Raw genomic sequence first — 27397 nt, forward strand, 5'->3', positions numbered from 1 at the left:
ACATAATCGTAACAAAACTACTCAGGGAAGAGCTGTAACTTACTGCAGTTGCTAGTTGGGTTGTCACTTGCGTATAAACAAAAACTGAACCAATTTGTTATTCATTTTTAAAAGATAAGTAAACCATATCATCTAGTTTCTACATGTAAAAACAGCAGGCTGCTAATGATAAATAAGGAAACCATTTCATTTGACTCATTAAATCATAAGTTAAAAATAAGCATTTAATTTTGCCCTGATTGAAAAACTGAAAAGCAGTAAGTATTCTAGTTTATATCAAGCAGTTGCTAACAAATTCCACTACTTACATGTACTTGGCTATCATGGAACTTAGAGAGAGCAGATCTTATGTACAAATGCACATAGTACACTAAACAGGGACTCAATGGATTTAAAAGCCATGGTAGCTAGGACTAGCACTTAGTTCTTTTGAAAATTATGGAGTGAGATTACTCTTAAAATTATTTCCAAAAATGTAATCTGTTCTGCACTCTCCAATGGAAGTATCATAATACTCCTGTGTAAAATCACAGAGCTTGCACAATTCAATATAGAATAGTAGGATTATTTTACGATATTTCATGTGGTTTTGTCACTTGACATTTGAAGATACAAAGAAAATACTGCCGTAAAACTGACGACAAACTCAAATGATTTTAAGGGACAACTGAAAGCATGTTAAAGAAATCTCAGAAGCAATTCAAATATAGTAGAAGAGACCTGAAAAGAAAACATCTCTTTTGTGAATTGTACAAATAAGGGGACTGAGCTGTACTATCAGAAAGAGAAAAAGCTCCTGTAAGTGAAGCAACAGCCCACCCACCCACTAAATTAAAAACATCACCACCTCAATCTAAATTCCAGTGGTTATTGGTGTGGGATGTTTTAAAGGGAATTTGTTCTAATGGCTCTTTTCAGTTGTACAGTCATACTTCAATTCAAAGAAATATCACTACATGTTAGTTTATGGTACCAGGAAATCTTCAAAAGAAAGAATGTTGTGCTTTTACTAAGAATTCATCCTAGAGTACTTATGGAACTACCTGAACCAATCTCAGAACCATTGGCAGTTGTCTTTGAGAACTCATGGAGGACAGGTGAGGTCCCAGAGCACTCGAGAATGGCAAATATAGTACCTATCTTTAAAATGGGGAACAAAGAGCATCTGGTGAATTATAGACCAGACAGCCTACATTGATACTTGGAAAGACAATGGAACAAATTATTAAAAACAAACGAACTGTGAGCACCTTGAGGATAATAGCTTTATAAAGAATAGCCAGTATGGGATTGTCAAGAACAATTCATGCCAAACCAACTTAACTTTCTTCTTTGACAAGGTTACTGGCCTAGTGGATGTGGGGAAGCAGCAGACATGACATATCTTGATTTTAGTAAGGCTTTTGACACCATCCTACATTACATTCTCATAAGCAAACTACGGAAATGTGATCTAGATGAAATCACTATAAGGTGTATGCAAAAGTGATTGAAAAATTGTACTAAGAAAAGTAATTATCAATGGTTTGCAGTCAGACTGGGAGGGCATATCTACTGGGGTCCCATAGGGGTCAATCCTGTGTCCAGTACTTATCAATATTTTCATTAACAATTTGGATAATGAAGCGACGAGCATGTGAATAAAATTTACACATGACATCAAGCTGGGAGTAGCTGCAAGCACTTTGGAAGACTGAGGGTGAGAATTCAAAACAACCTTGACAAATTAGTGCATTGGTCTAAATTCAACAAAATGAAATTCAATAAAGACAAGTGTAAAGTCCTACACTTAGGAAGGAAAAATCAAATGCACAACCACAAAATGGGGAATAACTAATTAAGCAGTAGTACTGCTTAAAAGGAACTGGAGATTACAGTGGATCATAAACTGAATGAGTCAACAATGTGATGCAGTTGCAAAAAAAGCTAATATTCTGCGGTGCATGAACAGCAGAGTCTTATATAAGACACGGGATGTAACAGGCCCACTCTACTCACCACTTGTGAGGCTTTAGCTGGAGTATTGTGGTCCAATTCTGGGTGCCACAATTTAGGAAAGATGTGAATTAATTAGAGAGAGTCAAGAGGAGAGCAACAAAAATAATAAAAGGTTTAGAAAACCTGGCCTATGAGGAAAGATTAAAAAAAATGGGCATGTTTAGTCTTGAGAAAAGAAGACTGAGGAGGGAGGACCTGGTAACAGTCTTCAAAGATGTTAAGGGCTTCTACAAAGAGGACTGTGATCAACTGTTCTCCATGTCCACTGAGGGTAGGACAAGAAGTAATGGGCTTAATCTGTAGCAAGAGAGATTTAGGTTAGATATTAGGAAAAGTATTCTAACTTTTGAGTAGTTAAGATTTGGAATAGGGTTCCAAGGGTGGAATCTCCATCACTGGAGGTTTTTAAGAAAGAGGTTGGACAAACACCTTTCAGGTATAAAGAAAAGGAGTACTTTCGGCACCTTAGAGACTAACCAATTTATTTGAGCATAAGCTTTCGTGAGCTACAGCTCACTTCATCGGATGCATTCAGTGGAAAATACAGTGAGGAGATTTATATACACACAGAACATGAAAAAATGGGTGTTACCATACACACTGTAAGGAGAGTGATCACTTAAGATGAGCTATTAGCAGCAGGAGAGTGGGGGGGAGAGAAAACCTTTTCCAGTGATAATCAAGGTGGGCCATTTCCAGCAGTTGACAAGAACATCTGAGGAACGAGGGGGGGTGGGGTGGGGGGTGGAATAAACATAGGGAAATAGTTTTACTTTGTGTAATGACTCATCCACTCCCAGTCTCTATTCAAGCCTAAGTTAATTGTATCCAGTTTGCAAATTAATTCCAATTCAGCAGTCTCTCATTGGAGTCTGTTTTTGAAGTTTTTTTGTTGAAGAATTGCCACTTTTAGGTTTGTAATCGAGTGACCAGAGAGATTGAAGTGTTCTCCGACTGGTTTATGAACGTTATAATTATTGACATCTGATTTGTGTCCATTTATACTTTTACGTAGAGACTGTCCAGTTTGACCAATGTACATGGCAGAGGGGCATTGCTAGCACATGATGGCATATATCACATTGGTAGATGTGCAGGTGAACGAGCCTCTGATAGTGTGGCTGATGTGATTAGGCCCTATGATAGTGTCCCCTGAATAGATATGTGGACACAGTTGGCAACGGGCTTTGTTGCAAGGATAGGTTCCTGGGTTAGTGGTTTTGTTGTGTGGTTGCTGGTGAGTATTTGCTTCAGGTTGGGGGGCTGTCTGTAAACAAGGACAGACTTTCAGGTATAGTCTTTGTTGACTAGGTCTAGCCCCAGCAGAAGGGGCTGTACGTGATGACCTCTCGAGATCCCTTCCAGCCTAATATTTCTCTGATTCTCTTCAATAGAAACCCTGGAAAACTTCTAAAATCATTACAGCTGGTAATAACCGTATACTGGTATTTAATCTTTGTTTTCTGTGTACTGTGTCTAAGATCCCTGCTGTATGCTGGCCAAGTGGAAGTAGTTTGCTAATGGAAAGAGACACACTCCCGACACTTTCACATGGATATCTTAATTTTGTCTTACTTTTTTGGGTGTTTGTAGTGTCATTGAACTGAGAGTACAAAGTTTCTCTTTGTGTATGGGAAGCAAAACAAAAGAATGCTGAAGAGTCCTGTGAAAATTGAAATGATTTCATGTGTTATGTGACAAATTAAGCTTCATTAACAGAAACACAGCCCATTACTTGTGAATGAGAAATATGAAACAGTTATTTTAAAAAGACTGAAGTGATGCCTTATATATTTATTTCATTATATTTCTTATGAAATTGTCAAAATAGCTCCAACTTTCAATTTAAAAATGAGCTTTTAAACTTTCAAAATAAAATTGTTGGCCTCAGTTTGATTTCCGTGTCTCACCTTGCTTGATCTTGACCCACTTTTGTCATCAAAAACTGAATCACGTTGTGCTCTGACGTACATCTTGTACAACTCCACTGACTTCAATGGGATTGTACAGTCTGAGTCAGGCAGCACTCAGTCTTACACATATAGGTTGCTGTTTTTTTTTATTCTTGGTCCTTTGATATTGATGTTTCTAAATGAAAAAATTGAATGGTATGAAAAAAAATATTTCTTCTAGCCAACTCTTCAACTCTGTTTATTTGACCATAAGGGTACATAAGCCCCAAACAGCACCTAACGCAGTTATATATTAGGCTGACCTACTCAGGCCATTGAGTCAGTTCCATGGGGACCAAGTGCAGAATGGATTACAGGGACAGTAAGATCATGCCCTAAGCTCAGCTCTTGAGGGGAATCAAGAGGGACCAAGTCTGGGGTCCCCAACATGAAATCAAGACCAAAAATATTACCTGGGTGGGGATTCCTTGGGCGATATAAAAATTATAATAACTTCTATTACCATAACACTCCGAGGCCCCAGTCAGGGATCAGATGCTACCCACAGTACAAACACATGGAAAGATGGCCCCATGCCCAAAAATGTGGGGCCATGTGCCCTTTCATCTTCTGATCTACTGACCAGGTGTTATCTGTCAGCCTTAATGAGCCCAGGACTTTGCTCTACTTCAAAGATCTGTACATTTACAGTACAGCAGCACAGCTACGGCACTGCAGGCAGAAGGGAGCTTTCCATCAATGTAGGGATGTGTAGGGAGATAAAAGGAAGAATTTTTCCATTGACGTAGCTGTGCCTACAGTGGAGATTGGTCATCTTATGTTACGCAGGGTGTGAACATTTTTCACAATCCTGAGTGAAGTAGCAAGTCAACTAAAGTTTTAGGGGTAAATCAGGTCTGAGCCAATAGATCACTCTTGGGACCACACAGACCATTTCTCTCCCTGAACAGCATCAACAGGGGAGCAAGCCACACATGTGAGAATACTGGGGAAGCACTGAATATACTGAGTGTCTCCTCAAGATCATATCCCATTGGTCAGGTCTCCTGGAGTAATGAACTCTGAACCTGGCCTGGGAAAGTGCTGGACAACCCCAAAGGCCTTATGCAGCCATATCTGAATGGTGTTAACCCTTCAGGATGGAGGATGTTATAGAGTATGGCTGAACTATGTAACTGCAGCCATTCTAATATCACAAAAGTAACAGGGCTCAGGATTTGGCTCATTCACTTTTTAGGCTTCCCTAAGAAAAGTGGCATGGTTGGGGTGGGAATAGTGGTTCATTGATGCCTACATATCCAGCACAACAGGCATCCTACAGTACAGAGATAGATGGCACAGGGTAGGCTGCCATAGCCAGCTGTTAGGTATTGCTTCTCTAAGATGGATCAGTTTACCCAGGAGTTCTGCTGAAGTCTAGCATATACTGCTGGTAGCAGTACATAGGTCAATTGGACTGACAGCGGGGCACTTGCCCTAGCCTATAGATCGGATTCCCAGGGACATACTTTGGCACATAAGCTACATCCAGCCTCATAGCAAATTACTGAGGTTGTTGAGGGGATCGTGCCTGGTTACTTTATTGGAAGGAAAAGGCTGTCTCCCAATTGTGCTTTACAGGAAAGGATTTAAACTTTGGAAAACATTAATGAGAACCTATAAACAGCACAAGCCATAAATTCATCACAATCTCTAATTCCTTTGAAGGGCTACATATGAACATAATTAACCCATTGTAACAGTTTACAATAGCCAAGTATATTTACGAATATCTGGGTGGATTCAAATAGCGCTGCCTAACCTGGTGCTGGCCCCGTAATGAGACCCGATCCCAGAAGGGACAAACTGAGGTGCCAGTGTGATGTTTCCAAGTCATGCTCCAGTGCCATGTCATGTGGAATAAGAGCAGCTTCATGCCAACAACAAGCTCTGTGGTAAAAAGGGAGCCTCAAGGGGAATTGAGAGATTTCACCTAGCTTCTCAGCTTGAATTGGGGCACCTCACAGTTTTCCTCCTGTACTTTAACAGGAACACTCATGCACTATTTCCCTAAGTCTCCACAAATGCAGACACCAGCTTTGAGTGTCCCCTTGTTCTCATCCCAATTTCGTACCTAGGAGGCATGGCAGAGCAGCCAAAAAGGAACATTTGATCTGAAGTGAAGGGTCCAATTGAATAGGACTGCAAGGGATCCCAAATGTGTATGAACCAACCCGATGACAATATCTGCATTAAAGGTATGTATATTTGCCTCATCTTATGGTGGTACAATACACAGCTCAGTAGATTAAAATAGACATATTGCTCCTGAAAGTGGGACCAAGAGAGGTGGTGAAGATACCATAACTCCTACAGACCTTTGGATTCAAAGGCACTCTAAGAAATATTCATAGGCAAGAGAATACTTGTTAATTATTTCAGTGTCTAACGATGTTGGATTTTAAAAAGTTACAGTACGTACTGCACAGTAGAACCCTCTTATAACAAAGTTATTTCATACTCCCAAAAACCAGCATCACAGGACGTGCAGCTTTACACTCCATCAGGAATAGAAATCTGCACATGCACAACACTGAAGAGTTCTGGACGGTCGTTCTACTTCACTGAGATGTAAATTCTCTCCTCCCAAACACAATATCTTAGTGGAAGAGACAAACCGTTATTCAACTCCTTGAGTTCATCTCTAGTTCTCAACACATGTACCCCTTGCAGGTTGCGGGAGGAAGGTTTAGCCAGCCCATACAGTGAGCTACAAGTGCAGCTTCAAACGCTGTGGACTGAAGAATATGCAGAGGAAAAGAAGCCCAACCTCATAGACCCCAGAAAATCTGCAGGGAAACCCAGATCCTCTGCACTGCTGTGCCCCTGGCAATTCAGCTTTCTCAGAAGCCATGCTGCCATTGACTCTCTCCCCTGTTGTGTCGTTGGTCACTACCCATTCTGCTACGGTATCAATTTCTGCTTTAAATCGTTTGGTGATTGAGAGCACCCTGAAACAGCAGCTCTCTAGCATACCTCCCCAAAGCTTACAAAGCCCCAGCAAGAGAAGGAGCGCACAGAACTATAAAGAGAGAGATCTGCCAGGAATTTTTTTGACAAAATGCCATTTCATTGAAAAGTGCCAATTTGTCAAAATAAACTTTTTGCAAGAAAGGGTCTATTTCAACAAATTGTCTGACTTGAAAAAAATATGAAAAAGTTTCCAAATTAATTTAGACATTTTCTAAATGAAAAGTTGTGGTATTTTGGTTCAGAATTACTTTTTATTTTGGAATGTAACTTAATTCACATGATCAAAGGGTTAAAAAGAAAAAAGCCACAATCAATAGAAAATATTTCATAATTATCAAAATGAAACATGATCACCTCAGCAATGGCCACAGCTTAAGATGAGACATTGGATCGGTGGGCCACAGCTCTGAGGTGGCACCGTGCATTCTCTCTCTCTCTCTCTCTCAGATGCTTGGCTGGATGGTTCTTGCTCACATGAGCAAGGTCACGCTGATCACCATATGTGGGCTTGGGAAGGAATTTCCCCCCAGGTCAGACTGGCAGTGATCTTGAGGCTTCTTAACCTTCTTCTGTAGTGTATGAGTGCAGGTCACTTACCAGGATTATCTGGGTATATCTAATGTAAGCATTTCCCTGCCTTTGCAGGAGGCCTTGAGCACTGGTGCACCTTAGTCCCTCCTATTCTCTGCCTGTGGCCCATAATAATCTAGACTCCTGAGGGCTGAAATACTTTGGCGTAATTTCAGTTGCTGGGTTTAACATGTAGCTGTTTGGTGGTGTTGGTGGCCTGTGACATACAAAAGATCAGACTAGATGATCTGGGAGTCCCTTCTGACCTTAAACTCTATGACTCTATTTTGATTGATCCACATTGTTTTTGTGTTTTGTTTCAGTTTGTCAGTTAACAATTTTTTTTTGAGATTGACTTTTCGCCAAGTTCAGGATGGGAATGTTTTCTGAAATGTCAAAAATTCTCATGGAATAGGAACTTCTCATTCCCTTTCCCCTCCCAGCCCTACATCTGAGGCATTTTTACTCCTTTCTACTCTCATTAGCTTCTTTTGGTGTTCAGCACAATAGAGGAGCAACTGGCACTGGGAATATTTTTACCTCATTCCAGTTCATGGCAACAAGGTATTTCTCTTTAACTCTTATCTTCCAGTAGATTGTGTAATTCATCTTAAATCTGCTCAAATACTTCATATGAACTTTACTTTTGAGAATGCAAAACAAAATATAACATTAAAGCAGATTAATGCTATTTGGGGAGGGTGGCATTAACCTCCTCCTTCCCAATAATTATGACCTTTAAAAGTGTGATTTTTTTCATCAGAATTTTGTAAAACAGAGTATTGGAGATACAGAACACCTTAAAATAGTTAAGTCCAAAGCAGACTGCAAAGAGTTACAAAGGGGTCTCACAAAACTGGGTGATTGGGCAGCAAAATGGCAGATGAAATTCAGTGCTGAAAAATGCAAAGCAATGCACATTGAAAAACATAATCCCAATTATACAAATAAAATAATAGGGTCTAAATGAGATGTTACCACTAAGAAAGAGATTTTGTAGTCATTGTGGATAGTTCTGTGAAAACACCCACTCAATATGCAGCATCAGTCAAAAAAGGGAACAGAATGTTGGGAATCATTAAGAAAGGGATAGATAATAAGACAGGAAATATCATATTGCCTCTATTTAAATCCATGGTACATCCACATGTTGAATTCTGCGTGCAGATGTGGTTACCCCATTTAAAAAAAAGATATATTGGAATTGGAAAAGGCACAGAAAAGGGCAATAAAATGATTAGGGGAATAGAACAGGAGAAATTAATAAAACTGGGACTTTTTAGCTTGGAAAAGAGATGACTGAAGGAGAATATGATAGCGGTCAATAAAATCATGATGGTGTGAAGAAAGTAAATAAGGAAGTTTTATTTACTCCTCAGGACACAAGAATTAGGGGTCGCTGAATGAAATTAACAGACAGCAAGTTTAAAAGCAAACAAAAGGAAAAAGAAAAGGAGTACTTGTGGCACCTTAGAGACTAACCAATTTATTTGAGCATAAGCTTTCGTGAGCTACAGCTCACTTCATGCATCCGATGAAGTGAGCTGTAGCTCACGAAAGCTTATGCTCAGATAAATTGGTTAGTCTCTAAGGTGTCACAAGTACTCCTTTTCTTTTTGTGGATACAGATTAACACAACTGCTACTCTGAAACAAAAGGAAGTATTTCTTCACACAACACACAGTCAACCTGTGGAACTCTTTGCCAGAGGATCTTGCAAAAGCCAAGATTATAACAGCATTCAAAAAAGAACTAGATATTGTTCACGGAGGATAAGGACATCAGTGGCTATTAGAGATTGTGTCCCTAGTCTCTCTTTGGTGGAAGCTGAAAATGGGCAACAGGGTATGGACCACTTGATAATTTCCCTGTTCTATTAATTCCCTCTGATTCAGTGTGGCCGTTCTTATGTTCTTATGATCAGATACGTGGCTATCCAGGATTTTATGAGTTGATTGTACATATGCTCATTTTGGCCACTTGTAATCCATGGGAATAGTTTAGAGAGAACTCATAATTATCTTAGAATGGATGATCTATCTGTATGCTCAGTGTTGTTACCCCTATTTTACAGATGGGGAAACTGAGGCACAGGGTGGGATGTGACTTGCCCAAAAAACACCCAGAAAGCAATGGCCCAGACAGGAATAGAATCCAGGTCCCCCAAATCCCAGTTCAGTGGTCTATCCACTAATCCACACTTCCTCCCAAAAGCACCCTTTCTACTTCAACTGAAGGTGAATCTCTTTGCCCTTAGCAATGCAGAGTAATTATGACACACAGTTGAACAATTTTAGTTAAATCTAGTGGGTTCACCTACACGTTAGCCAGTTTATTACAATACAGCTTAATGTTTGGTTAACTATCTGGAACTGAAACTTTCTAAATTCAGGCAATACATTCTCTATCATTATATAACGTACACAGTGTCAGCTTTCACAATACTGGAACAAAGGGATATATGTTAAATTAAAAAGCAACAATTTTAAAAACAGAAAAAGGAAATACTTTATCTAACGTGGAATTATTTCCACAAATCATCAAGGCCAAACACTTAGCAGTATTTTATAATATTTGATATTTATATGAAAAATAACATCCACATTTCCACTAGAAGGAACAAAATGAGATGTAAGAGATGTAAACCCTCATTTCATAGGATATAATGCAACTAGTAACTGCTTCAGAGTTCAGAAGATTCTTCTCCTATGGAAAAGTTCTTCCAGTTGTTTTCATCTTATGGTTTCTTTCCTCTACAGCATCTAACAAACTAGCCACTGTCACAAAAAAGATGCTGGGTTAGATGGGCCTTTCATTTGTCTGGTATAGTTATCCCTACTGCATAGCCCACTATGTATTTTGCTAAAATAAAAATCACACATAGCACAAATTGGCTGCTGCTTAAGCAATAAATAAATAATAAAACAAACAAACAACAATGTATGTAGCTCCCATTAGTACCAGCGGAAGATGTACGCTTGTACAACAGTGAAATAGACCTATAGTATAACTTCATATAGCTGCATTAAAAAACAAACAAACAAGAAAGTGGATTTTAAATTGAGAGTTCTTCAACCTTTTCATTCTGCAGACCACTTTGTTAGACAGACAACATCCCCTGTACCTCACAGCCTTTCCAAGAAACCAGTACCCACACTGCCTGGTTCTCAAACTGTTTCCTTTGAGGACCTCCACAGATGCCTCTGTGGACCACTGGAGCCCCATAAAACACAATTTGAGAAACTTGTGTTCTAAACATTAAAAAGTAAAAACAAAACATCCTAATTATCTAAAAAGAGTCTCCTTTTTCTTTTTTTTTTTTTTTTAAGGAGCTTGCCTATATTTCAAATTTGATTGCCACATTCTTTGGGATAATGGTAGGGGGGTAGACAATTATTTTTTACAGTTGAACTGTTGTAATGTTCTCTCTCTCTATTGCAAACTGTTGGCCTAGGGGGTTGATCTTGCTGCTGCTGAATCGGAATTTTTATATCAGGTTCAACGGGAGTAGGATTGGGACCATAATCTAACCTGGATTTAGACATCCTGATTTCATTGCTTGGTTGGTGTAATAAACCTACAGCTGAAAATGGAAACTGACATTTCATTTCAGTTCCATTTGCAAACACCATAAAATGGCAATTGTGGGACAATATTGTCATTTGGAAAAAATGGCATCCATAATTTTTTTGGATACTCATCAACTATTATACATATATAATTTGCCTGTCTAATCCACTACTTTAAATTTAGTAAAGTAGTGGATTAGACAGGCAAATTATCTGCTCTTTGGTAGTGTTTACAAGGAAACTGAGGAAGGAAGCCCATTTTCATTTTCAGCATCAGGTCAAACATTCTAGTCCAGCTAAACATTCAGTGCGCTCAGGAGTTTTAAGTGTAGGTCAGCAGCTTATTCAGTGGGAAGGCAATAAATTAAATTTCACTCAACCAGATCAGGATTTTGGCGGCCAAACAACAAGATTTTTTTCTAACTTGATCTAAAGGACCACAGTAATACTTTCACATTTAAATAAAACATTTAATTTAAAAGCACTTCACAAACTGTTGATCCATACATAAAACATCATTGTGATACAGCCAACAAGCACACCGCAGGCTATGTTTATGCTAAATATTGTTATGGTGTTAGAACCTATGATTCCAGAGAATCATAGCCAAACCTGGTTTTTAAACTACTAGGTCACCCTCACCCCAGTACACATTTCATATACATTATAATTACAATGTCTTATTTCAAAACTACTTTATACTAAAGTTTATGGTCAGTGCCAGTAATAACAATTTGCCTAATCCCTATAATGAAATCTATATATGACTTCTAGAACAAAAAACTTTTCCAGACAACTGTCCTCTATTCCCTTTTTTAATGTTCATGTATCGGAGAGAAAACAACTACAGTACAGAAAGAGGGTAGTGGCGGGGAAGTACAAGTAGTAAAAGTATCATACAATCTTTTATTAACCCACATACTGCAACCAGCATATCTGATAACATTGCCTCTGGAGCTTCAACTACTAGATAACATCTGGCAAATGATGTTTGTAAGTCCTGTTACACAACATCTTCTGGCTTTTCAATGTCATCTAGGGGACTGATATGTGACTAGAAAAACACATTTTACACTGCCTGCTTTTGTCATGTTAGTAAGGATTTTTAATAATAAATGTGCAAGGGTGATTTTTTTTTAATATTAGTTCTTTAAGATTCCTTGGCAGTACAATTTTTATAATCTTGTCCAGGAATTAAAAACTGTTAATGCAAGGCCACAGTAGGTATTAGATCTAGTCTTTCACTATCAATGTATTCGCATAATCTTGCTAAATCTTTCACATGTAATGACTTCTGAAGCAGTCTTTTTAAAATGCTGGTCAGGAACATTTTGTAAATTGCTTATATCTTTGAAATTTTTATAGGAATTTCATCCCCTTAGGATGTCTTTCTGAGTTGTTTGGTAGCAAGAGCTCTTATTAACCTAAACATTGCAATATTTCTTCTAGCCTAGTACATATTTTAGCTTGTACACTACAGCTCACCAAAGCTTAATTCTCAACAAATGAATTCCAGCACAAATATGCAAGACACTCCTTCCCTTTGAATAGCAGACCATGATTATGAAAACAGTGCAAGTTCACATAATTAAGTCCAGTCATCAGAGCCTGACACTCTCAATTTAAAGAGGTAGCAAAAATATTTGTTGTATTGATTATGCTTTGCATTTTTAACATTAAATGGCTCTCTAAGGGAAGGACTAATGCTGTTGACAGTTATATTACAGGTTTTATTTGCATACCACTGGCATATTCTGAATGAAAGTTTCTGTATTAATAGCTATAGCAATGTATTATACAAATACAATTGCCAATTCACTTTTCAGTCATATTGGAAGGACCACTCATACAACAATTGATGAGCAGTAAGCACATAAAATGGGTTTGTAGCTAAACAAACAGTTTTTTTCATTCATCTATCCCTTCTTGGCTCTGTGTTCTTTTTCTTTTTAAAGAATAGCGTTTCCTGAGCCAAATGCAAAGCTGGCATAAATGGGCACCATTCCATTATTGCCAAGGGGGTTGCACCCTACCTTGCAAGCAGTAAACATATCGTTGAGAGCTTTATACTTTGTCACAATGATCCGTGAAACTTTATAAAACTCACAATTGTATTAACATATTAACTGCTTTTTGAATTATTTTACCAAACTTTTATATTTCAACAGTAAAAGATGCAGGACAAAATTCAACTTGACTGAAAGTAGGTCCAACTCAATTGCTGACAATGGACTTGCACTTACTTACATCAGAGAAGAATTTGGCCAACCTGCTTGTCTGGAAATCTGCACAAGGCACTTTGCACCCATGACTTTAATTAGAAGAACTACAGAAAAGCTGGAGGAAGGCATTAAGAGGGCATGAGGAAATCTGCATGCCGGATGCAATAACCACTAGTCCCAGTTCTGATGCTTGCTTTAAATACCTGGGTGTATTTTTGGCCTTTAAAAATTATATTTCTACTTTTATTTTTTGTTTAAAATTTAGAATGTGTAATTACTAGTATATAATAAAGATTTTTTTGTAACCAAAAGGTTCAAATGAAAAAATAAAACTTACACAAACATAGAAGCATAAAAGATATAGATTAAAAATAATTAGAGAAAGGACCATGTCTTCCTAGATGTCTGTACAATGCTGAGCACAGGAACTATGCTTAGTATGTAGTAAATTATGAATAAATAAATGATAGATAATAGGTCATCTAGCCCAGCCCCTTCTAAATGAAGGACTGTTCCTTGCAGTTCAATATACTCAGGTGCTTTATCCATTCCTGTTTTAAATATCTCAATTGGCAATGCAATGTTATTCCAAGAAATACCATAGCTAGGGAAAGAATATAAAAGTCTACAGCAAAGCTTATTTTATATTCAGTTCACAAAATTCCAGTAGCAGGGAAAATAAATACAAATTGTTGCTGTAATGAGTATCACTTAATTTTACAAATAATAAAAGCTGATGTACTAACTGTGTTTAGAACTAAAAAAAACCAAAAACTAAGATAACAAATAAAGAATTTAGCCGACCAATGAATTTAGCTATAAAAACAGTTGCTGTAAATGCCACCTATTTGCAAGTAGAGAACACAGACAATTCTGAAATCTCTTTCAAAGGCTAGGATTTCTAGAAGAAGGATAGCATGTGAAGACAGACAAAGCAGTAACTCTGGTGATTCATGCACCAAGAAAATTCAATTTGCTCTCTCACACACAGAATAAACTGAACATGAGAATATGGAAAAGCTGGGGATTAAATGATTAAGTAGAACAAGACTGCATTAATGTATGGTTGTGAATGAAAAGGCAAATATAGTATGGATATGTATCAATCTATGTGATTTGAATAAAGCCATAAAACAAATTATTCGATGGAAACTGTTCAAGAAATGGTAGCCAAGTTTTCAGATACAAAAAATATTTTCAGAATTTGGGCCTTAATTTAGTCATTTGTCCTATTCAGCAAAGCACTGAAACCAATGTGCTAAATCTCAGTGACTTCAGTAGGAGTTAGGCACATGCCTAATTTTAAGCACATGCTCAAGTGCTTGCTAAATCACAGTCAGATTTAGTTACTTGGTTGTTTTATGCTTAAGTGAATGCTCCTTGGTATTATCCCCAGGCATATAAAAAAGTCTTTCTAGACTGTGTCATTGATTTTCTGATTTGCTACACGGGTCTCAAAGGGCATAGTGAAGAATTTCGGCAAATTTTGCTAAGAGCAAAATAATGACACCAAACAAACTAATAGTTAAAAAAATCATTGTACTGAATGTAATTTGAGCAAAGATGTTTTAATTAGAGCTGGCTATGAAACTGTTTTCCTCTCCTGAGAAAATGTTCAAGATTTTATTTTTTTTCCTGTTCCACATTGGGATGAAAAACTGAGACCTTTTGAAATTTTAGTGAAAAACCAGAGAGAGAAAGTCATCCATCCCAGAATAGGCAATATCCCAGTGGTTAGTGTGCTCAGCTGGGATGTGATACACTTAAGATCAAGTTCCTCCTCTGCTTGATTTGGAGTCTAGACCTGAAATTGGGCCTCCCACATCCCAACTGAGTGCGAGGCTCTTGACTTTTCTGGGGGTCGGTGCCTCTCTCAGACAAGAAATTACATATTAGGCCTGGAAAACCTCCCAACAGAAGTTTTATTGAAAAGGACCTTTTCCTGCAAAAAAGTTTTGTTTTTGATTAATTAGAATTTTCTGATCAAAAGCAGTAATGTCAACAAATTTCAGACTATGTCTAGTCTTAATTTTATAACCCAGATAAACGAAAAGCAATTTTTGAAATACCAACACTTCTTCATGTTAAAAAGATCTTCAGATATTTTCAGGAACAAAAAAATGATCTGCCAAAATTAAATTCAAAGCCACCTATAGCCAATAAATACTTAAGCGAAACAGTGGGAAATGACATTGCCTGGCATTAGGAAGACATACTATAAAAGGATGTCAGACTCTAGGACACTGCACTGAGGCGATGTCTGTTGCGTCATCCTGATATTTGGTACTTGACCCTTGCATGAAAATGCAGTGAATTACTGCGGTCATATTAACAGGTAGATCTTGCTAGCTACACCAGGATTTGAGAGAGCTGTGTCTGGACAAAGGGAACTAGGGTCAGGGGCTTGGGGGAGAGAAAGGGGAAACACATTCTTAAAACTTAATTGAACTTAGTTTTGGACCACAAACACTGAAATATACTCATCACAAAGGTATGTTTGTTTAATGGCACCATAGCAGGGCAAACTGACGGCTGTCTGGATGCCTTAACTATACATTTCCATACTCAAAATACACGGCACTGCTGAGACTTCATCTGGATTACTGTGGGCAATTCTGGTCTCCCACATTTAAAAAAGATAAATTCAAACTGGAACAGGTGCAGAGAGGGCTACTAGGATGATCAGAGGAATCGAGAGGCTACCTTACAAGAGGTGATTTAAGGAACTTGGCTTGTTTAGCCTCACCAAAGGCTGAGGGGAGATATGATTGCTCTCTATAAATACAAAAGATGAATCAACACCAGGGAGGGAGAGGAATTGTTTAAGGGCCAATGTTAGCACTAGAACAAACTGATATAAACTGGCCCTCAATAAGTTTAGATTTGAAAATTAGACAAAGGTTCCTAACCACCAGAGGAGTGGAGTTCTGGAACAGCCTTCCAAAGGGAGTAATGAGATCAACAATATCTAACTTGTTTCAAGACAGACCTTGATAAGTTTATGGAGGGGATGGTAGGAGGATTTCCTACAATGGCATATGATCCATCTGCAACTACTATTAGCAAGTATCTCCAACTGCCAGAGATGGGACACTAGATGGTGAAGACTCTAAGTTACTACAGATAATTTTTTCCCAGTCATCTGGCTGGTGAGTCTCACCCACAAACTCAGGGTCTAACTGACTGCCATATTTGGGATTGGGAAGAAATTTTACTCCAGGTCAGATTGGCAGAAACCTTGGAGATTTTCACCTTCCTCTACAGCATGGGGTACTGGTTGCTTGCTGGTTTGAATTGGAGTAAATGACGGATTCTCTGTAACTTGAAGTCTTTAAATCAAGATTTGAGGACTTCAGTAACTCAGCCAGAGGTTATGGGTCTATTACAGGAGTGGGTGGGTGAGGTTCTGTGGCCTGTGATGTGCAGGAGGTCAGACTAGATGATCATGATGGTCCCTTCTGGCCTTAAAGTCTAGGAGCCTATGTTTCACTCTCTTTTAGATTTAACTTAAAAGCTTTGAATTTTCTTGGTTAGTAATGCTTGTGTTTGGGACAATAACATCCCTGTATATTTTTTTACCCTCAAGTTACTAAGATGTACTCTCAACCTTAACTCCCTGCTCGTAATATATATTAAGTTTGAATATGTCTCAGTAATTTCTAGTTGGATATATTTATAGAGAGAGAAGGCTTGGCAAGAGGAAGGATAAATTGTACTTCGACCCTCATAGAGGAATTATGTGGTTAAATATATTAAAGATTGTGAGGTTCTTATATACGGTGGCAATGGGTAGATATGAGAAAGAGAGAAACATGATATATATCAAAATCTCTTACCAGCCATTTAAAGGTTTGTTTAAAAATGGTTTGGCGCAAATCCTGGTGCTACCAAAGTCCATGTAAAAGTTTTTGTGAATATGATTTGGTCTTTGTCTTTAGTACCATGGGAACTTAAATGTAATACTGAAGTTGAAAGAATTACATTTAGTGGATATTTCAACAGGCCGGTAGGCAGAGCCACACTAATATCATTAGTGAGACTGATAAATAGGATATTCATGTGATGCAGCACATACCTATTACTGCTTCCAAATTTAGTTGTGTTTCATATTGAAACAGAGAGCCCATTTTGAATATAGGTTTTTGCAAGGATCCCCAAGAGAACTAAATCACATTGACAGTAACTGAGCCAACACAGGCAATTTAATGAATAAATTAGTGAGGACAATGTTTTGATAAAAGGAGAAAGCTGAACAAAAATGCTCACTAGCAGTTATCTAAATATTGAAAATGTAAGCAAAGGGCAAGAGATGCCCTGGGATGAGTGCTCACATAACTGTATGTAACTGTTTTCTTAAATCATGCACACTGTAGGGTCACGAAATCCCAGAGAAAGTGTATCAAAGTTTAGAAGACAAATCTGAATTTGACAAACACTATTAATTGATTACTACAATAAATTCATGGGCATTTCAACACTATCAAACAACTAGGGTGGCAATTGCCTTTATAAAAGTCACTATGAACAGGATGTAGAAAGTCAGAAATTTTGACTGCTGGTAAAAGACTCCAATTGTCAGGTGTGAAGTTTTAGAAATTTTCTAAGTCTCACCACAGTTTGCACACATCACGTCCTTCTCAAAATAACCACAGAGTAATTGGAACCAGAATAGCTATTCAAAGTGAAACATTTGTCAAAGAAAGCTAATCATGTCAATAAGGAGCCATAGCTATCCCTGTTGGATTTTAAAAATTATCATAGTTTCAAGGTAACTACACCTGTATTTCCCTCTTCATGTTCCACCAAGGGCACCCACTTTAGGCTCCTTGGACAGAGACACACACGTCTCACTCCCTCCTGACTGGGGACTTTAAGGTTGCACAGCTCCCCGCCTTACACTCTGATACCTCAGCAAGCCAGATTGCCAAAAAAAAAAAAAAAAAAAAGGCCAGCACCTGTGCTTTGCTTTCTCTTTGAGGGCTAAGACCAGTTATAAGTTACCACACAGCTCTTTCTAATGAAGAACAGTAATTCCTAAGACAAAGAATTACAGAGAAAACAATAAAATCCCTACATGCATTCTAAAAAGCTCACTAGAGGTCACCTTAACTCCAACCTGGTAGGTTTTAGTCCTCCATAACAGTGTTTTCAGTGCTTACAAGTTCATCCCTCTTAAATCCAGAACCAGAACTTAGAGTGGGCAGATCAGTCATTTCTTTATACTGCTTGGGACTTTGATCTTAGCCTTCTGTAACAGGTAATCAACAGACAATGACCCTCTCTTCTGGGCATGGTTTCAAAAGGCTGGGTACTTGCATAACCACAGTTGGGGAAGTTGCATGAACCTCTCCCTTGGGATTCCCCAGAAAAATCCACTTAACACTTATTGTTCCAAAAGTTCATACTTGTCCGGCACATTTTCTGTGTAGTCTTTTGAACTCCCAGGTCCCACATCTATCATATCTCCCACCTTGAAGGGTTACATACAATCCTGACACAATAACACCTAAACTTAATTCAAAAAGATCTTTGTAGCATATTGCAGGAGATTATGAGTCTGTCACATACATCAACAGAAGAACAGATGATAATGGAAACATGAACAAAGTCTTTATGTCCCACAAGACCTCAGCTATTCAGACCTAAGCAAATACCGGATTTACAAATATAACTGGAAGAAAGGCAAGGAGATTAAAAAAAAAATTCTTTGGCAGGCATATAAAACCACTGTCTTCTAAATGGACAGCCTGACAACCAGTCCATAAGAAAATTGAGGGCAACAGCTTAAAACGAGCAAGAGCTCTTACCCTCCTCTGCTCCTGCAGAAGGGCCACAATCATATGCGTAGAAAATAGACTGTCAGAAGTACAAGGGAAATTGTCAAGCCTTACTTGGAGCCTTTGCAGCATCTGAGATATCTGTTGATACAGGACATCATAGTGAAAATTGAACTTCTTAAAGAAGAGATAAGTGGAGGAGGGAAAAAGAACTGCCTGAGTTCCAGGAGAATCATTGCAGACATCCACATCACCAAGTGTAGAATTACCATAGACCACAGTAGTGCCAGGATGAAACAACAAATAATCATCCTGGAATAGTGCTGGTAAGGGCTATTAGAAAAAAGAAAAACTTGCCAGACATGGGAGTGATGTGAACTGTAACCGACTAAGCGATTTTGAAAAGTATTCAGAATCTATTAACCAAATATACGTTAGGTTAAAAGTATTGTCTTAAAAGAAATATAGTAACTTTTAAAAAAGGGTAAGGGGAGATGTCAGGAATGAAAATAGCTAGTTACTACAGTGGGAGTGACTATACTAATACACATGTTAAGCCTCGGAAAATACTCATTAAGAACTAGGTGTTTTCAGAAGCCTGAAAAAACAGACTGCCCAGGCTTCCCATACAGTTAATGCTAAACCATTCTTAATCACTTAGAAAACATTAGTGGCAAAATGAGAGTCAATGAGAAGGCACAGCACAGGAGAGACATGGTTTTAAAACAGAAATGGCCAACCCACAACATTAAGCTCTGTCTCCAGATTTACAAATTTACCACAAGCTCCTGAGCGGTTCAAATCTGGGGTTTAGCTTCAGGCCCACCTCTAGTTTGAAACTGTACTTAGCTATTATGCACTTTACTGACATTCATGCAGCAGGATGAAAGTGCTGACCCTTCCCCTCGCTGTATCTCCTTCCCCCCGCCAAAAAAAAAAAATAAAAAAATAGGGAAGCAGTTATTATGCGGTGGATATTTTGAAACAGTGACAGAACACTGCTGTGCCCAAACAGTTCATTCTATAAATTGGATGTTTTTAAACATGACACCAGATGTTTTTTTCAGATGTATTTCTGAGTTCATGCAAGAGTTATTCTCTTTTGAAGTGTCAGACTGCTGATCTGAGGAACGGGGATACTATTCCTTTCTAAGTAACACCTAGCAAAATGGTAGTATGGTTTCATATATTCGGCCAAACTCTACTCTATTTCCTAACTCTGGGAAAAGTTGGGTATCATACAAATCTTAACAGAAAAATGGCCCATCTAATCCACTATCCTGTCTTCCAACAGTGGCAGATGCCAGATGTTTCAGAGGGAATGATCAGAACAGGGCGATTACTGAGTGATCCATCCCTTCCTGTCCAGTCCCAGTATTCAGGACTCAAAGGCTTAGAGGCATCCAGAGCATAAGGTTACACCCCTGACTGTCTTGGCTAATAGCCATTGATAGCCCTATCCCCCGTGAACTAATAGAATTCATTTTTGAACCCAGTTATACTTGTTGCCTTTCTCTGTACCTTTTCCAATTCTAATATAGCCTTTTTCAGATAGAGCGACCAGAACTGCACACAGTGTTCAAGGTGTGGGTGTACCATGCATTTATTTAGAGGCATTATGGTATTTTCTGTCTTATTTTCTGTCTATCCTTTTCCTATTTGTTCCTTACTTTGTTAGCTTTTTTGACTGCCACTGCACACTGAGTGGATATTTTAAGAAAACTATCAATGATGATGCAAGAATCCTGCCCCTGCTTCACACAAGGGTGAAATTCTACTGAAGATTGAGTTTTGGCATTGACTTAAATGAGACCAGGATTTCACCCAAGGTACAGAGTGAGGTCTGGTGTCTAAGACTACTTCGCTGTAACTTGACATTTGCTGTAGCTTCTCTTAGCACTGGAGTCATCGCCACAACGTATTTAGCCTTGGCCAAGAGAACAGTGTGAGAACTATAATTCCATACTGGGGGTGGGGAGGGGGGGCATTGGGGCAAGAAACTGAGATGTTGGAAGGTTAGGTTGGTGAAATTAACTATATTATAGTGTCAGGAAGGCTGCAGATCTCACAGAGGCTTTGTCTATACTAGGAAATTGCATTGTGTTATAACAGGTGTTAGCTAACTAATTGTTCATTGTAGACAACAATAGTCAGTTAACGTCATGCTATTAATGTGTCTTAATGTAATAAGTTTTCTAAACAAGACGAGCCCAAAGAGGTGCATGTGTGCACACCTGGAATGCAGCCACAGCAGATCCAAGGTCAGGATGGAGAATGGGCCTGTGTGGTGCAGCTGAACACAGAGGACGGATGAGAGAGAATTTCAGAAAAGGTTTCAGAGTAACAGCCTTAGAGTAACAGGTTTAGAGACTGGGAGTGGCTTAATCATTATGCAAGGTAACCTATTTCCCCTTGTTTTTTCCTACCCCCCCCCCAGACGTTCTTGTTAAACCCTGGATTTGTGCTGGAAATGGCCCACCTTGATTATCATACACATTGTAAGGAGAGTGATCACTTTAGATAAGCTATTACCAGCAGGAGAGCGGGGTGGGGGGAGGTATTTTTTCATTCTTTGTGTGTATAAAAAGATCTTCTACACTTTCCACAGTATGCATCCGATGAAGTGGGCTGTAGCTCATGAAAGCTTATGCTCAAATAAATTGGTTAGTCTCTAAGGTGCCACAAGTACTCCTTTTCTTTTTGCGAATTTCAGAAAAGTATACTACAGGGAACGAGGAAAAGGCTCTGATAGTACAAGGGGAGCCATAGATGGGAGGAGTCAGTGATTGTCTGACCATATTAAAATACCACCCTTTAAGAAATCAGCGGGTAGTCTGTACAGGGTGATCCTCCCTGGCATACGCACAAGTTGAGACACCAAAAACATATGCACAAGTTGAGACACCTTTCCAGCCAACATGGTTTAAGATCAAAATGTGCCAGACAACAGCAGCTTCAAAATGCTCAGGGCTCTAAAAATGGAGTACATTTATTATTCCGTTTTCATGAAAATTTTGCAAACAAAAAAAACATTTTAAAGAGTAAAAACACTGGTTTGTGGATTAGGAAGAACTCCACAGATTCACAGAGCTCCATGTAGGCCTCAACTAAAGCAGCTAGAGAATTAAAAAATAAAATTGAAAGGGTGGTCAATGGGTACATTTATTTAAAAAAATATACCTTACACATCTCAGAATATTTGTTTGTATAATCATCTTGCATTCTCAAGAATTTAGTCATAAAACATTTAACAAAAAATCGGTGTAACTATTTTTTTCAGCCCAAATAGCTGAAATTTCAAAAGTAAAAAACAAAGAAATAAACTAGGCATGTGTACATATGACTTCATGAATCCACATTTTGCTTTACTACTATTTTTTAGAAAAGATTTATTTGCAAAGTTCAGTCATTTGAAATAGTTCTCCCAGTTATTAGTGAGAAAGAGAGATAGGTACATTTGTGTGTACCCAATTATATTTGTAGTGTGTTTGTTTCTGAGTTTATTCATTCTGAAAGTTTTACATTATACTTGTAATTTCAGAGTATAAAGTAGAAGAAAATAGCTACAGTTCCATTTAAATAGTATGACAATGGTCTCATTTGTCATGAGATGCCAGAATACCCTGTCCCCACACAAAAACCACCCCACAACTGTTAATGAATAAAATCCACAAGAGACTTCTGAAGTTTGCACTGGAACCTTTACATTAAATAGATACAGCAGAGTCTGTGTGAAAAATTTTAGGTTTCCAAATACCTCCTGGGCAGCTCTCTCTCTTGAATCAAAGCAGTTGAACACAGGAAAGGTCCAATACTTGCAAATTATTAAACTATCCCTCTGCCAGGATTGTTCTATACCATTTCCTTTCTAGTACTTCATCCAACCTAGATTTAAAATATCTCAACTAATGGGGCTTCTTAATTTCCCCAAACTAATAGATTTTACCATTAGGAAGTTTGTTTGTCCTGATATTCAGCCTTATTTCTCTTTCCTTAGCTTCATCCCTTTTGGCCTAGTTATACACCCTTGAGACAACCTAAAGAATTCCTCTCCCTTCTCATGCATACAACTTTCAAGTAATTATAAACAGTTGTGTTTTCTGTTGAGTCATTATTTAGCCAAGTTATACACATTCTTTCTTTCAATCTTTCTTTATAAATCAGTATCTCCGTTATAATTACCTTTGTTTTAGTTCTCTAAATGCCCCTCAAATTTGTCTGCATTGTTTTGGTACTGAGATGCCCAGCACTGAATGCAGTATTCTAGAGGCAATCCAGACGCAAAGAGGCATTTTAGTCTCCCATTATCACGTGAAGCCTCTGCATTGAAAGCTCTGATTGTATCTATTGCATTTGCCACCAAACCATAATGCAAGTTCCAATCTAATTTTCTGTCCATTATAACCCCTACATCTCTTTATGTATCAATGTTTTCCAAGTGTCTCTCTGTTTAAATCTCTGTTTTCTGCTGATTTGTTCGCAAGCCTTGTTGTCAGTTTTCCCTTGATCCTTACTTTGTAAAAAAAAAAAAAAAAAAAAAAAAGTGAGTATCAGAGACAGTTATGGCCCAGGATGAGTATAATTTCAGTGACATTAAAGGGTCAGGTGTTCAATTTACAGAGGCACATGAGCCAGCCACTCCTCCCTTTGCTCCTCTTTAACACTCCCCTTGGGATTGTCAGTTTTATGGCCGGGCTGCCAATTGCCTCTCCCCACACCCCACCCACACATTTAGGCTACAGATCTTGAGAAATCCAGCCCTGATCCCGCACGCACACAAACATCAGAAGTGGGGAAGAGGAGAAATATCACCTTTCATGGAAGCCAGACCTTTGCAGAGTATTATCCCACCCTCATCACCTCTCCAAGTTGGTAACAGAGGACCTATGATCCTCATTCGTATGTCTCCTGTGTTCCTGATGAGCTTCTCTCTGCTTCCCCTCCTCAATTCCAGTCCTCCAGCTAACAGCATGAGGAAGACCTGATTTTATATAATCATCCACAGATGTAGCTTTGCCTTTATCTAGGGAGACAGGAGTGGGAACCCCTACATCCCACTCTTTTTAAAGTTATAACTGGCTATGGATCTAACTATCACTGACCTTCACAATACACAAATCAAAGGTAAGGAAGATAACACTACTCTGAATTGTGTCTGGGTGAATTATACTTTTATTTATGGCCTATATTCCTAGACTCACTTATTTTTTTCCAAGTCCTCATATAGGATGCTTTCAAAAAAGAGCTATTCCACCTGAAGTCTGGAGTAATTTATGCTGCTACAGCAATTTACTGGCATTGATCTTGAGTCAGAAAAAAACTCACATCAGCGGAAGAGGAATGAGGAATAGAACATGATAGCAGAAATTGTTTTTTTCAGTTGGGAAGTTTTTAGATGGAATAAAGTTGTGGATTGTGCTAACACCGTCCATTTCGACCAAAGCACCATAGCTCCTTTGAAATATGAGGGATATGGAGATCTAGAATTAAGTACTTTTTCTGAGGCAGGGAGGTGAGGGAATATGGTGAAGCTCACGGAGCCTCTGTTACTGACAGATCACAGCTAATCCAATTTTTAAGAGGTAAGCACATGTGGCTCTTCAGTAAAATTTCACCCAAGGAATATTGTTCTGTCCATTCACAATTGTTTATAGAAAAACAAAGTATATATATATATATATGCGCCCACCAGCTTACTGAAGAATTTCCCACAGACATCAATAAGAAGTTCTGCTATTGTATATGTGAAATGCATGTCCGACCTATAGGTGCACTTTCCCCTTCAAGAGACAATATCCTTCAGCTTAATATCTAGTTGAAACCCAATTGTTAATTTTAAGTTATCTCTTGTACTTGTTTCAGATAAATAAAGCTGTGTAGAGCCCTTTGAGGTTAATTCCTGCTTGCTTTAGTTACACACAGGTAGTCCTATTAACTTCTGTGGTACCACTGGAATAAGGAAGCAAGCAGGATTTGTGTCTGACTGATTTTTGCTCATGTTCTAAAAGAACATTACTGTACCCAATACAAGTTAACTGAAACATTGGTTACGTAATTGACAAAATTACATAAATAATTACAAGTACAACCCCTCTAAGCAAGCTATATTAAAACATGAGTCATTGCTCCGTATGTCAGAGACCCTATAGAATGCCATGAAATCCTCAAGACTGCAGCGTAGTGTTACTGAAGCCAAAAATAAAATAAATAACTTTTTTATTGTAATGATCTGAGGAAACATTTAGCTGGAAGTATGACTAGAAATTTTGATTTTACTCTAATAAATTAAACAGACAAATTGATAAAGAAAGTATAATTGTACAACTGCAAATGAGATTTGGAAACATCTTTCACTGGAACACTTAGCTGAACACATTATTCTTTGGATCTCAAGCTTCCTTTTGGAATACATGCAGCAGTTTGCCAGTTATCTCCCCTAATGAGCACAGGTATAGGATAATCCCTCTCTAATAGAGCAAAGCGAAAAAGCAGTGATGTAATTTTCTTAGAATTCCTTTTTTTAATTATTATTAAAATACTTTTTATTGCTGATCACTTTGAAGGAAAAACTACACAGCGTAACAATCAAATATAAACCATATACTTCCTGATAAAGGATTTTAAATGATTTCCTAGAATAGAACTCTGTTGAAAACAATGTGTTTTTACAATTACACAAGTCCCTCCGCTCGATATGTGAAAAAAGCTGGGTGTGTTGTGCAAAATGGATAAACAAACTGGGCATCAGGAGCTTAAATTAAAAAATATATTTTCTTTGAAATTAAAATATATTCCCATTAAAAATATTGAAGTGCTGCACAATTCTACATTACTACCAAAGCAAGCTGTAAAAATCAAACCTTTTGCCAAAAGTGTAACACTTTGTACTCACCAGGTGTGAAATTATATCGAGCAGAAAAACCCATAGATTCCAGCTCACCATCAGCAAAAAATTTAATCCACAGGAATCTGCCACTAGATTTTATCATAGGTGGATTTTGCTGTCCACAGAAACGTCCAATGATTGGGGAAAAGCCAAAAGGTCCATCTCGCACTTCAATGTGATCAAATTTACACTCCCAAGAAGGCTCTACAGAATATTTTTCATCGAAGTGTAGCTCAATACATTGTCTAGGGGCAGCTAGAGGGGGAAAGAAAACAAAATTTGTGCAGTTAAAAACTTGCTAATTTTTTTACTTTCAGAATTTTGATAAATGTATACATTCTAGTTTCTCGATACACTATTACCTTTTTTTCTTAATCAATGGTTCTGGTCAGTATCTGAAAATTATGACATCTTCAGTAGCCTAACTAAATTTCACTACATTAACTTACATACCTATTCTTACCCTATGAAAAAGCATTTCCAACACTATTTCTTAAGTAAGCTAAGAAAACCATCTATGTCAAAAAGCAAAATATGATTTGGCAATAGTTGGTTCACAGAGAAGTTCTGAAGGAATCCAATTAATGGGTGAAAATCTCTCCTCAGACATCTTAAGGAAGATGTACTTTTCTTCAGTGCTTATGAAGATGAGGAATTCCTTCTTCAGAACTAGAGTATGACACTAAGGACAAATTCTGTCTCCAGATGCACTGAAGTCAATGAGAGACCTGTGTATAAATCCTACAACAAAATTTGGCCTTAAATGATTTTACCATCTTACTGGAAACATAATATTAAATACGGGAAACATCATTTATGAAACCACCCAAAGAACAAGTAAAATTAATTTCCTTAATTAAAGAACAAACAATATGCTACTGGAAACCTTGAAGATACTTTAAAATGATCACTTAATCAAAGATTTGACTATTAAAGAGATACTAAATTCAGAGATTTTTATGGCCGGTGGGGATCCTGTATAACAAAGACAAGAGAATTTCACCCAGTAATTTGCACATAAAGTCCAATAGATTGTGGTTGAACTACATCATTTTCTTAATCGTCAATGCCACTGAAGACAAGGATCTGGCTCTGGGTGGGCCCTCCACTTTTGCTTCTGGGAGCATGACATTAATTTCATGTATTGTTTGTTTTTAATTAAACTGCCTGTGTTAGAAAACCCTATCTCTCCATCACGCCAATACATCTATGAGAAATCTTGCCAGTGATGATTCATAGTCAAACAAATGCTTGACCAAACGTTGCTTGATTTCCACGGATTATTAAATGTATTGTGAGAAACACTGCAAAGAGGATTCTGATTTACACTAAGACCTTTTTATACCACTTTGTCATTGATAAGTAAATTACACTGCAAGAGTGGCGTAAAAGGTAAGTGAGAATCAGACCTGAAGTCCTGACTCTGTTAAAACTCCCATTGGCATCTGCT

General features: G+C 38.0%; 1 protein-coding gene across 2 annotated transcripts in view; it reads right to left on the reverse strand.

Annotated features, from left to right (window-relative positions):
• Positions 1-27397, reverse strand: part of NETO1 (neuropilin and tolloid like 1) — an 81915-nt gene that overhangs the window by 39440 nt on the left and 15078 nt on the right. For both annotated transcript variants that reach the window (XM_077809081.1, XM_077809082.1), the window contains exon 4: positions 25954-26202. In XM_077809081.1, the coding sequence (XP_077665207.1) occupies positions 25954-26202 (249 nt within the window). The remainder of the gene's footprint in view (positions 1-25953; positions 26203-27397) is intronic.

The sequence above is a fragment of the Eretmochelys imbricata genome, chromosome 2, assembly GCF_965152235.1.
Source record: "Eretmochelys imbricata isolate rEreImb1 chromosome 2, rEreImb1.hap1, whole genome shotgun sequence".
NCBI lineage: Eukaryota > Metazoa > Chordata > Testudines > Cheloniidae > Eretmochelys > Eretmochelys imbricata.